We start from the raw sequence: 12,796 nt of genomic DNA on the forward strand, positions 1-12,796 counted from the left end.
CTGCCCGCTGCAAAAGACAGGAAACTCGCTCTCTCCCTCACTGTCTCTGTCTCTGTCCCTCTAGGAGCCTGGGGGCTATGCGGAGTATTGCTTTCCGTAAAAACAAGCCCTGAATAATATCTGGGGGGAGTGTGGGTTGGTTAGTGTGTGTGTGTGTGTGACGCCGCAGGCTGACCCCTCTCCCCGCAACTGCGCGTTGCGGGGACAGGACCCAACGGGTCCCACTTGGTCTAGTACTTATTAAAAGTCTGATCTTGGATGTGTTAGTTTGTGCATAATCATATCTTCGTGAAAAAAAAAACAACGCGCTAATGGTACAAATTTTACATATTCTGGTAGAGATTTTTTCCGTTGAGTCCGAAATCGCCTTTTTTGAAAATTTCATGCTTTATTTCTTGAGTTATTACTGAAAGTGTTCAAAAATCGGTGCCTGCCCCTGCAAAACCCTGCTATACCCCCTTTGGGGACGATTGATTCGTTCTTCGGGAGTTATTCACCGCCGACTGAGAAAAATTACTTGGTAGGTGGGATATCGCGTCACAATGGGGGTGAGGGTCCCCCAGGACAATGACATCACAGTGGGATCTGATTTTAGGAGGAGAAGGGAAAGAAGATGGGAGGGTGAAGGGGTAGGGGGGGAGAGGGTGCTGGGGGATGAATTTATTTAATGAGCCGCATCCTGCCCAATTTGGTGGTTTTTCATTGTGTGGGTGAGTGGTAGGGGAGATACATTTACGTTGGGGGCGGGGGAAAACAGATTGCGTTGATTGGGGGGAAACGGGAGGGAGTGGGGGAATATTGCATTGTGGGAACGGGGCCCAACAGGTCCCACTTGGTCTAGTTAAAAATAATGATCCACACTAAATTACTCGGCTGCACAATGACGCTGCCTGTGAAGTTGCTGCTTGTCAGCGCCAGAGACCCGGGTTCAATCCTGACCTCTGGTACTGTCCGTGGTGCTCTGGCTTTCTCCGACATCCCAAATAAGTGCAGGTTTGTAGGTTAAGCGGCCTCTGTAAAATTGCCCCTACGTGAGTAGGCAGTAGGATAACATAGAAATAGTGTGAACGGGTGATCGATGGTCAGTGTGGAGTCGGTGGGCCAAAGATCCTGTTTGCATGCTGTATCTCTCAACTCTAAACCTAAAGAATTAATTTGAACATATTCTTTCCTATTAGGTTGATGCAACAGATGCAAGTTATCCATCGGTGAACACATGCGTGCACTACCTTAAATTGCCTGAATATTCCTCTGAAGAAATCATGAGAGAACGTTTGCTAGCTGCTACCATGGAAAAAGGATTCCATCTTAATTGAGCTGATTATTGGTGGATAGTGAACAGACACTAAATCTGAAACTAAAAAAAAGCCTCTTGTGTTTGTGTGAAAAAAAATGTTGACCTCCAGCTGTGCTCTGATGCAGTCTGCCTTTTTGAGGCTTTAGAGAAATAAAAAGCATAACGGTAACTGTTAGCTGCTAATGTTTTGGCAGGAACAAAATTCTCCTGTTAATAATTACAAAGCCAGCAGATAAAATGGCACAGGGCACTGTGTGCTGCCTCAAGGGCTTAAGAGGCTGAAGGTGGAACAGTTTCTCTATGTTCCCAAGGGCAGTTTTCTTTTGTCATGTTTTCAGTGTTTAATTTTTGACAATGCATTGTGTCATATTTTCTTTCAATACTCATAGCAATTGGTACCTGGGTTCACTAAGAATGCCACATTTTGATCCCCTTTGCTGGCTGAAAGCTCTTGGTGAGCAAAATGCTTGAGTAGAATTGTAATGTAGAGAGTGAATGGGCACTGCTCCCAACAACATTTCCTGTTTACTAGTGCCTGCACTGTTCATTGGAGTATTAAAGTTTTATTTTCCCTCAGTTTTGTAATACAATCATGAATAAGCTTTCTTTTCCCCCTTTCCCCCCCCCCCTCCCCCTCCCACCCCCCTTTTTCTTCGGTGTATGTTTTCATTCTTGAATGCCCTGCTCTGAAGATTAAATCCTTGAATGCGTTTGTGCAATTTTACAGTAAAGCTAGAAACACTGGTTCTAGGTGCAAGGCACACGTTGAAGCAAGCTAAGCTTTTCTCTGTATTTCTTTGTATATTATACACATTTATTTAACTTGAGTTGCAGTTTCAAGTCATACAAACTATTTTCAAATGTGTATGCTCAAATAATCATTAAAATGTTTGCAAAGTATTTAAGTGAATAATCTTTTTGCGACAATCTTAATTAAACTTGGAGGTGGAGAAATACTTTGGATAGTTTAGTTTATTATTGTCACGTATACTGAGGTACAGTGAAAACCTTTCATTGCATGCTATCCAGTCAGCGAAAAGACTATACATGATTACACCATACATGATTACAATCAACCCATCCACAGTGCACAGATACCTTTGATTTTCCAGCATCTGCAGTTCCTTCTTAAACATAAAGGATAGTTACATTTAGTGCAAGATAAAGTTCAATTAAGGACAGTTCAAAGGTCTCCAGTGAGGTAGCTGGAAGGCCAAAACCGGTCTCACGCTGTTGAGAGTTCCGTTCACTGATGACAGCTGTGAAGAAACTATCCCTGAATCTGGTAAGTGTGTGTTTTCATACTTTATCTCTTGCCTGATGAGAGAGGGGAGAAGAGGGAGTGACGGGTGAAACTGGTCCCTGGCTATGCCAGTGGCCTTGCTGAGGCAGCGTGATGTGTTGGTGGAGTCAATGGAAGGGAGGTTGGAAAACCTGTACTATAAATGCCAAAAATATATTGAAATTGCTTTTGTAGATTTTCCTCCTCAGGACATTGCAACATTGATGACCTGATGGGCACTATCACCCACAGGTTCATCACTAAATCATACACGAGAATACCATCAACAGAAGGGTTACATCGTGTCAAGAAACTGGCTTGTTCTTCTCAAGAGAGCCTTCTCAAGGACAGTGAGGGGCACACAGTAACTGCCGGCATTGACACAATGCACACATCCTGATAAATGAATGACTTCTTAAAAAACATTTGCTTTACTCTCCAGTATGTAGCCACAGGCACTGCACTTGAAATCTGTTTCAGGCAATCAGCAGGAAGCTGAAAGTATGAACAATATCTGGAATGTGCAGGATTGGCCTCATGCTGATCTCCACACACTGGTCTTTTCTGTGATAGCTGCTTCAAGTGTCAAGTTCATACACTAGTTCAGTTTATTACGTGTACTGAGGTGCAATTAATTTTTTTTTTTTTTGCGTGCTATCCAGTCAGCTGAGTGAAAGACTAGACATGATTACAAGCGAGCCATCCACAGTGTACAGATACAGGCTGAAGGGAATAACGTTTCGTACAAGGTAAAGTCTGATTAAAGATAGTCCAAGTGTATCCATTGAGGAATCTGGTAGATCAGGATCACTCTCGAGTTGTTGATAGAATGGTTCAGTTGCCTGATAATAGCTGGGAAGAAACTGTCCCTGAATCTGAAGGTGTGTGTTTTCACATTTCTGTACCTCGCCTGATGAGAGGGGAGAAGAGGGAGTGACTGGGGTGAGGCTTGTCCTTGATTATGCTGGCGGTCTTGCTGAGGCAGCGTGAAGTGTAAATGAAAGGGAGGTTGTTTTGTTTGATAGGACTGAGTCCATTAGTCTGGCTGCAATGCACCTGCTGCTTCTATAATGTTCTAATTAATCTCCAGACAGGATCAGTCCCCTTATGGCTAGCTCCTTCCATTCATCAGCTTTGCAGCTGTTGATCAAATGAAATACTTGAACAGCCCCTGTAGTCAACTAACAGATCTATTCCTAGGTGAAATCTGCCAGGTTATTAGCAGCCAGTTCCCATTAATGTTAAATGTCTAACTGAGGCATAATAGGCAAATACTGATGGCTGAAATGGTGGAGGGCTTTATCTTAATTAACCGTGTGAGGTCATTTTGTTCTTTGTTCTAAAGGAATGAAATGCTGGCCTTTCTTTGCAGCACTTGGATCTGAATCATGACCTGGTGGTTGACGGCCTGCAAGGGGTAGCCGCCAAGCCGGCCCATGCTTGGAGGGTCTGGTGAACCCCAGCTTGGAAGGGGGGAGCACACTGAGCCACTGCTGCTCCCCCCCCTGAAGTGCAGAGTCTGGGAGGATGGAGGTAGCGGCGACTGGAGAGGAGAGGGCCATAGACGAGGAGAGGGAACCATGGTCGGGCCGTACCACACCCTCGAGGTCGGCTGCGGGAGGCTCCCCCAGTGAACAAAGTTGGACGGGTGCGGAGAGGGACATAGGTTGCTGGTCGACCAAGGGACAATGGCTGGTGGCCCGCAGCAGCCTGGGGCCTGAATCGGGTACCACTCACAACAACTGGAGCACGGACTGGACTTGTAAAATGGTGCTAAAACATGGCGCCTCTTGCATGCGAGCTCAGCAAACTATTTCTGTACAATTGCTAATCGGGCTGGTATGGCAATACCCTGCTGGACTGTTTGTAAGAAAATGATATCACTGTGTGTTAGCACTTTGTATGTGTGACAGTAAAGCACCATTTAATATTTTGCTTCTGACTGGTTGCAAATGAGGTCATTGTAAGGCATTTGAAGGGGCAGAGGTGGTTTTTGAGCCCATCAGTGTGTATTTGGTGATCATAGATCACAGAGTCCATTTTTGTGTAGACCGTACCTAACATAATGCGAGTGCCTTACTTGGATCACAGTAATGGAACAGCTTTGGGAGTAAAGCCATTCAAGGGTCAGTGATTTTTCTGTTTGGATCCCTTTAACTATATTAGCAAAACGGGATAGATGTGCGACATATACAACATAGAACAGTATAGCACTGGAATGGGCTCTTGGGCCCACAATGTTTGTACCGAACATGAGGTTGTTAAACTGATGTCATCTGCCTGTACAAGATCCATATTTCCTCTCTTCTAACGTGGTCTTTACCAAAAGTGGATATCGTGGAAAATAATATTCTCACAACAGCCTTGGAAAACCTTCCTCCTTTCTAAAAGAAGCACTTGTAGAAAACAAGAGGTACAATTGGGGGGTGGAGGGGGGGAAGGGATGACGAAGAAGGGACCAACAATATTTAAAGGTACTTTTATAACTTTGTCGGCACCTTGCCCTGTACCATGTATGCAAAAAACAAAGAATTTCACGGTACATGTGACAATAAAGTATCTACCTATTTAAGTAACCTTTCGTTGAAAGGATAGTGTGGGAGTTGAAATCTTTGTGCCTTGTGGGGGAATGGGAGGTGAGGGGAGTTAAAGCCTTAATGTAGAAACAAAGAACTACAGATGCTGGTTTCTGCCAAAGGTGGAATAACTCAGCGGGGCAGGCAGCATCTCTGGAGAAAAAGGATGGGTGGCGTTTTGGGTCGGAGACTAGAGAAGGTCCCAACCAGAAATGGCACCCATCCTTTTTCGCCTGACCAGAGATACTTCAGCACTTTCAGTCACAGTTAGCACAGCTTTGATGAGATGTGCAGGTTTTGATTGCTCTGACCTGCTGCATCCGTGGAACCTGAAACGTGGCATATCAATAACTCCATTCCCAAGCTGTTGTCTGTGACTAGCACAGTAATGCATGTTAGCTCCAGAATCTTGGGCACAGACCAGTGCAGCAGCTTAGGGCATGGCTAGATCAGGCACTGCTCCAAGAGAATTAACATTGAATTCTCCCAATTTTGCTAGCCCTTGCTGTCTCCTCCCCTTCCTTAACCCTCTAGCTGTCTCCTCCCCCACCCTCCTATCCGCCCGCCCTCGGGCTCCTCCTCCTCCCCTTTTTTTCCTTCCTTCTTCCCCCCCCCCACCCCCCCCCCCATCAGTCTGAAGAAGGGTTTCCGGCCCGAAACGTCGCCTATTTCCTTCGCTCCATAGATGCTGCTGCACCCGCTGAGTTTCTCCAGCAATTTTGTGTACCTTCGATTTTCCAGCATCTGCAGTTCCTTCTTGAAGAGACCAAGACTGGCAAACTGGCATTTGAAAATGGTGCCAACACCTAGAGACTTGTATACTGTCTCAGTGGACTATTTCTATACATTTTTCACTAACCAGTGAATGTACATAGGTGAACTGTATGCAAACAAAATTAATTTCACTGCCCCTGTGTACATGTGAAAATAATGAACCACTAAGTAGAAGTGATGCTCTCTGGACTCAACGTGATCTGCCTGCATTAAAATTGTGATGCTCCTTACCATGTGTGTTCAGTCTGACAGAGTTGACAATTTACTGAGCATTTACAGTGCCTTACATAATGTTTGGGACAAAGACCCATCTTTATTTATTTGCCTCTGACCTCCACAATTGGAGATTTGTAATCGAAAAAAATCAGGTGGTTAAAGAGCACATTGTCAGATTTTATTTACGCCATTTTTGTACATTTTAGTTTCATCGTGTATAAATTACATACTTCCCCCATTTCAGGGCACCATCATGTTTGGGACACATGGCTTCACAGGTGTTTGTAATTGCTCAGGTGTTTGTAATTGCCTCCTTAAAGCAGGTTGTGGCCATCACCTTTGGAAACTTTTATTGCTGTTTATCAGCATGAGGACCAAAGTTATGTCAATGAAAGTCAAAGAAGCCATTATGAGACTGAGAAACAAGAATAAAACAGTTAATTAGCCTAACCATAGGCTTACCAAAATCAACTGTTTGGAACATCATTAAGAAGAAAAAGAGCACTGGTGAGCTTATTAATCGCAAAGGGACTGGCAGACCAAGGAAGACCTCCACAGCCGATAACAGAAGAATTCTCTTTTTATTAAAGAAAAATCCCAAAACACCTGTCCAACAGATCAGAAACACTCTTGATGAGTCAGGTGTGGATTTGTCAATGACCACTTTCCACAGATGACTTCATGAACAGAAATACAGAGGATGCACTGCAAGATGCAAACCACTGGTTAGCCGCAAAAATAGGATGGCCAGCTTAGTTTGCCAAGAAGTACTTAAAAGAGCAACCACAGTTCTGGAAAAAAGGTCTTGTGGACAGATGAGACGAAGATTGTATCAGAGTGATGGCAAGAGCAAAGTATGGAGGATAGAAGGAACTGCCCAAGATCCAAAGTATACCACTTCATCTGTGAAACACGGTGGTGGTGTTATGGCCTGGACATGCGTAGATACTGAAGGTATTGGCTCACTTATCTTCATTGATGATACAACTGCTGATGGTTGTAGCATAATAAATTCTGAAGTGTATAGACACATCCTATCTGCTCAAGTTCAAATAAATGCCTCAAAATTCATTGGCTGGCGGTTAATTCTTCAGCAAGACAATGGTCCCAAACATACTACTAAAGCAACAAAATACTTTTTCAAAACTAAAAAATGGCCAATTCTTGAGTGGCCAAGTCAATCACCCAATCTGAACCCAATTGAGTATGCCTTTTATATGCTGAAGGGAAAACTGATGGGGACTAGCTCCCAAAACAAGCATAAGCTAAAGATGGCTGCAATACAGGCCTGGCAGAGCATCACCAGAGAAGACACCCAGCAACTGGTGATGTCCATGAATCGCAGACTTCTAGAGTCATTGCATGCAAAGAATATGCAACAAAATACTAAACATGACTGCTTTCATTTACATTACGTTGCTGTGTCCCAAACATTATGGTGCCCCGAAATGGGGGAACTGTGTATAAACACAGCTGTAATTGCTACATGGTGAAACCAAAATGTATAAAAATCGCCTTTATTAGAATCTGACAATGTGCACTTTAACCACATGTGACTTTTTTCCTATTACAAATCTCAAATTGTGGAGGACAGAGATAACTAAATAAATGATGGGTCTTTGTCCCAAACATTATGGAGGGCACTGTGTAACATTGCATCCCCTCTCGCATTCTCCTGAAAGACATCGCCTCACTGGACTCCTTTGGGCATTGCAACTTTGTGCAGTTGTACTCTGCTCAACTGACCACAGTACAACTGCACGTAACCCTTCAACTGAACCATCTTATCACCAACGAGAGAGCGGTCCTGACCTACCATCTACCTCATTGGAGACCCCAGGACTATCTTTAATTGGACTTTATGGGACTTTATCTTGCATTAAACGTTACATCCTTTGTCCTGTACCTATACACTGTGGACGGCATGATTGTAATCGTAGATAGTCTTTCCACTGACTGGATAGCATACAACAAAAACCTTTTCACTGTACCTCAGTACACATGACATCAAACTAAACTAAACCTTTGTATCAGGCCAGAATAATCTTCAAATTACGTAAATCAGAGGTCTGCAGTTGTGATTGTTTCCTAGCTTTGTTCTAGGTCTGCCTTGCTATAGCTTAGCACTTGGATAATTTGTAATGAGGAAGAATGTAAAGTGAAGGACATGTCAACATCTGCACAAAGAATGTTAACATCTGTACAACACGTTGGTAAGTCCAAATGTAATAAAAAATGAACTGCAGATGCAGGTTGATGGCAAAGGTTGACACAAAATGCTGGAGTAACTCAGCGTGTCAGGCAGCATCTCTGGAGAACATGAATAGATGGCATTTTGGAGGGAGAAAGCCCACATGTGTTAAGTCCACGTTTGGTGCACTGAATGGTTCGGATGACCCTGGAAAAGGTGCAAGAAAGATTCCCGAGTCCGGGGGACTTGAGTTATAAGGAGAGGTTGAAAGATTTAACGGAGAACTTACAGGAGTACATAAAATTGAGGGGCATAAAAAGCGAAGATACTTTCCAGGATGGAAAAATCAAATACTACAGGGTGTAGCTTTAAGTGAGAGGGGCAAAGTTTAAAGGGGATGTACAGGAGAAGATATTTAACACAGTGGGTGGTGTGTGCCTGTAACGTGCTGCCGGGAATGGTGGTTGGAGGTTGATACAATAGTGGCATTTAAGACTTTGGGATCGGCACCTGTACATGCAGAGAATGGAGGGATATGAATTATGTGCAGGCAGATAAGAGTTGGCCTTGACACCATGGCAAACATTGTGGGCCGAAAGACCTGTTCTTGTGCTGTACTGTTCTATAAATGTTGGTGAATGCACCAGTTTCTACCACCTTCACAGGCAGACTCTTCCAGGGCAGCCATAATGGGTGTAGCAGGGGCCTTGCTGAGGCCATCTCAGATCTGACAATCTTTGTCAAGTCGAGTCAAGTTTATTCGTCACATATGCATACGAGATGTGCAGTGAAATGAAAAGTGGCAATGCTCGCGGATTGTGCAAAAAAACTACAAAACAGAATGGAACATGATCACAGATTACATATTTGTGGGAGGGAAAAAAAAGAAAAAACAGCAATTTTAAAAAGACACCACACAACAGTAAATTGGTACAGCAAGTTAGTCCCTGGTGAGATAGGAGTTTATAGACCTAATGGCCTCTGGGAAGAAACTCCTCATCCTCTCCGTTTTCACAGCATGGCAACAGAGGCGTTTGCCTGACCGTAGCAGCTGGAACAGTCTGTTGCTGAGGTGAAAGGGGTCCCCCATGATCTTGTTGGCTCTGGATTTGCACCATCTGATGTATAGTTCCTGCAGGGAGGCGAGTGTCGTTCCCATAGTGCGTTCGGCCGAACACACTACTCTCTGCAGAGCCTTCTTGTCCTGAGCAGAGCAATTCCCAAACCAAATTGTGATGTTTCCGGACAAGATGCTTTGCACAGCCGCTGAGTAGAAGCACTGGAGGATCCTCAGAGACACTCTGAATTTCCTCAATTGCCTGAGGTGGTAAAGGCGCTGCCTTGCCTTACATGATTGTTATAAAGTGATGGCAGCTGCAATGAGTATTTAGTGCACCTGTTTGAACTTACACAAGTCAGGGATGTAATGCAGTTTTATTAAATGGGAATCATTCTTTTTTTTGTTGCGATCCTTCGAAGGAACCCTTTTTTGGTGTTTCTATTAGAAGCAGCAACAATTTAAAGCACCAAAATAGGGTAAAATACAAACTTCATGCAATGGCGGGAAACCTTAAAAGCTCTGGATTGTGAAACGGGTGAATGAAAGATCATTGTTGAACAATGAGGTAGATGGTAGTTCAACACTGCTCTCTGGTTGTGGTTGGATGATTCAGTTGCCTGATAACAGTTGGGAACTGAATCATCCTATCACAACCTTAGAGCAGTGCTGAACTACTATCTACCTCATTGATGCCCTTGGATTATCCTTGATTGGACATTGCTGGCTTTATCTTGCACTAAACGGTATTCCCTTATCACGTATCTATACACCTTAAATGGCACGATTTTAATCATATTTTCTCTTTCTGCTGACTGGTTAGCACGCAACAAAAGCTTTTCATTGTATGTCAGCACACTTGCCAATAAACTAAACTGAACTGGAAAATAAAATAGAACTGAACTGAACATGGGCATTGCCCGCTGCACCAAAGAGGCAGACTTTGTTTCGCAATAATTTATTTAGTGAACGATTGCTACACAATTTACAATATAATAATGAGGAACTGCAGATGCTGGTTTATACCGAACGTAGACACAAAGTGCTGTAATAACTCAGTGAATCTGGCAGCATGTCGAAACAAAACTGCAGATGTTGCAAAGATAGACACAATGTGCTGGAATAGCTCAGTGGATCAGGCAGCATCTCCAGAGAAAAGAATGGGTGACATTTCTGCTCGGGGCCATCTCTGGAGAAAATTGATGGGTTGCGTTTCAGGTTGGGTCCCTTCTTCAGACTGAAGGTGTTGGGAACGCTCTAATACATTGTTAGTGGACTCTATTGTAACCTATTACCTTAGGGGTCACTGAGAAGGAGGGAGGGAGGGGGAGGGGAGGGAGGGTTCCTCGGGACTGATAAATTAATTCACATAACTTGATTATTAATGTGAGGCCAAGCAATGTGGCAACAGCTGGGAATTTCTGGTTATTATGAATTATTTAGAGTCTTATGATGGATGGATATGATTTTGTAACATAAGATTTCCAGGGACAGTCACATTAATAATATGATCAGAATAAGATCGAAAACTTTTTTAAAATCTGCCTAAGACAAGAAAAGCAATGTTCTACATGTTATTGGAACAAACAGTTGAATTATTATTTTCACAATAATGATGGAGTGACTTTGTTACATCCACATGTTGCTGGATACACAGTATTGCATGCAGCCACATGAACTCTACAACCTAACAATGAGTACTAACTGAAATGTATGTGCAAAATATAACTCTCCATTTCAAACTGATTTCCAAAAGGACATTTGGGGCATGTTTTTGTTCTAATGTCACTGCAATAAAATCTGACCAAGGGATGCATCTTTGTGTGTGTGGCGTGCACAGCCTAAAGTTGTAAGACACCTTGTTCTGTTTGATCTTCTGTTTGTGCAAGCCAGGTTGATTGCATTCGTCAAAACAGGGTGGACCACATGAAGGTTGCAATCGCCCACTCCCCCAAGGGATTGAAAACAAGCAGGAACTAACTGCCACTTGTAATCCAGTTGGTATCATGATTGCTATAAAATTAAAGGCAGCTGTGATTGAAATTTTAACCACCTGTTTGGGATGTCAGAGGTATCAATTAACATTGTATTCTCCAATTTTAGGCAACCTCTAACTAACTTCCCTACTACCCCTACCCTCCCTCCCCCCCCATTTTTTCTACTTTCCTTCTTCCCTCTTCTGTGCCCCACCTGGACCCCCACCGATTTCTCTCCCCACCCCTTCCCCTCCTGTTGCTTTCCTCCTTCTTGCTTCACAATTCACAACTCTTCAATCCTTTCACACCTTCTGCTTTTATGTCTGGCCTTTATTCCAATGAAACACGGTGCCATCACCCACCTATTACCTGCCACACTTTGTCCTGCCTCTCCCCTCTTCCAGCTTTCTTCACTCCCCCTCCCCCAACTCCCCACTGCAATCAGTCTGAAGAAGGTTCTCGATCGGAAACATCACCTGTCCATGTTCTCCACGATGCTGCCTGACCTGCTGAGTTATGCCAGCACTTTGTGTCCTCTTTTGGTATCATTCTTACAAGAGTTAGAAAATGTAAGTACCAGACTGACTCCACATGATAGAGAACAAAAGTCCACGCTGATTCTCTGCCCGGCTACTAAAGGAATGCTCGATGTCAGGGCTGTTGAATTTTGGATGAGATGTTTAATTTAGACATTATCTTCATTCAACTGTTTGCTAAAACCCATGGCACCATTTTAAAGAAGAGCATGAGAGTTATCCTTGGGATTCTGCCAATGTTTATCCCCCAGCCAGCATTTGAAAGGCAGATTATTGATGTCATGGCCATAATGCTATTTGTGGGAATTAGCTATGCCCACAATTGGCATCTGATTTCCTGAAACAGTCACAACAAGCAGAATATGCACAGTAGTTTGGAATGGTCAATGCATCAAGTATCATATGAATGCAGGTCTTTCTTTATAAAGAATGAACAACAACTTAATTTGATGGAATAGATTCGTAATATTTTTCCTCTTAATATGTCCTGGTGCAAGTTTACATAACAATACTCTACACTAATCTCTATTTTGAGTGTAAATAAATGACTTGCTCTACTGTCCAATAAAAAATCTCCTTTGCTGTACTGTGCAGGAAGTACTGTAGATGCTGGTTTACACCTGAAGACAGACACAAAATGCTGGAGTAACTCAGCGGGACTGGCAGCATCTCTGGAGAGAAACAATTGGGCAACGTTTCAGGTCGAGACCCTTCTTCAAACTGAGAGTCAGGGGAGAGAGACTAGAGATATATGGATGGGTAAGGTGTGAAAACGACAGATCAGAGCAGACAAGGAAATGTGGAGTGGATCATTGTCAACTGAAGGAAAGGTGACGAGGCATACAATCTGCAAAAATAATCGGGAAGCCAGTGAAACTATCAGAGAACTAG

At 43.4% G+C, this 12,796-nt stretch overlaps 1 protein-coding gene across 6 annotated transcripts in view; it reads left to right on the forward strand.

Annotated features, from left to right (window-relative positions):
• hectd1 (HECT domain containing 1) overlaps positions 1-2,251 on the forward strand; it is an 87,810-nt gene extending 85,559 nt beyond the window's left edge. For all 6 annotated transcript variants that reach the window (XM_055640653.1, XM_055640654.1, XM_055640658.1 and 3 more), the window contains one exon: positions 1,179-2,251. In XM_055640653.1, coding sequence (XP_055496628.1) covers positions 1,179-1,316 — 138 coding nt within the window. In that variant the 3' untranslated portion in view covers positions 1,317-2,251. The remainder of the gene's footprint in view (positions 1-1,178) is intronic.
• The last annotated feature ends 10,545 nt before the right edge of the window (positions 2,252-12,796 follow it).

The sequence above is a fragment of the Leucoraja erinacea genome, chromosome 9 (genome assembly GCF_028641065.1).
Source record: "Leucoraja erinacea ecotype New England chromosome 9, Leri_hhj_1, whole genome shotgun sequence".
NCBI classification, from domain to species: Eukaryota; Metazoa; Chordata; class Chondrichthyes; order Rajiformes; family Rajidae; genus Leucoraja; species Leucoraja erinaceus.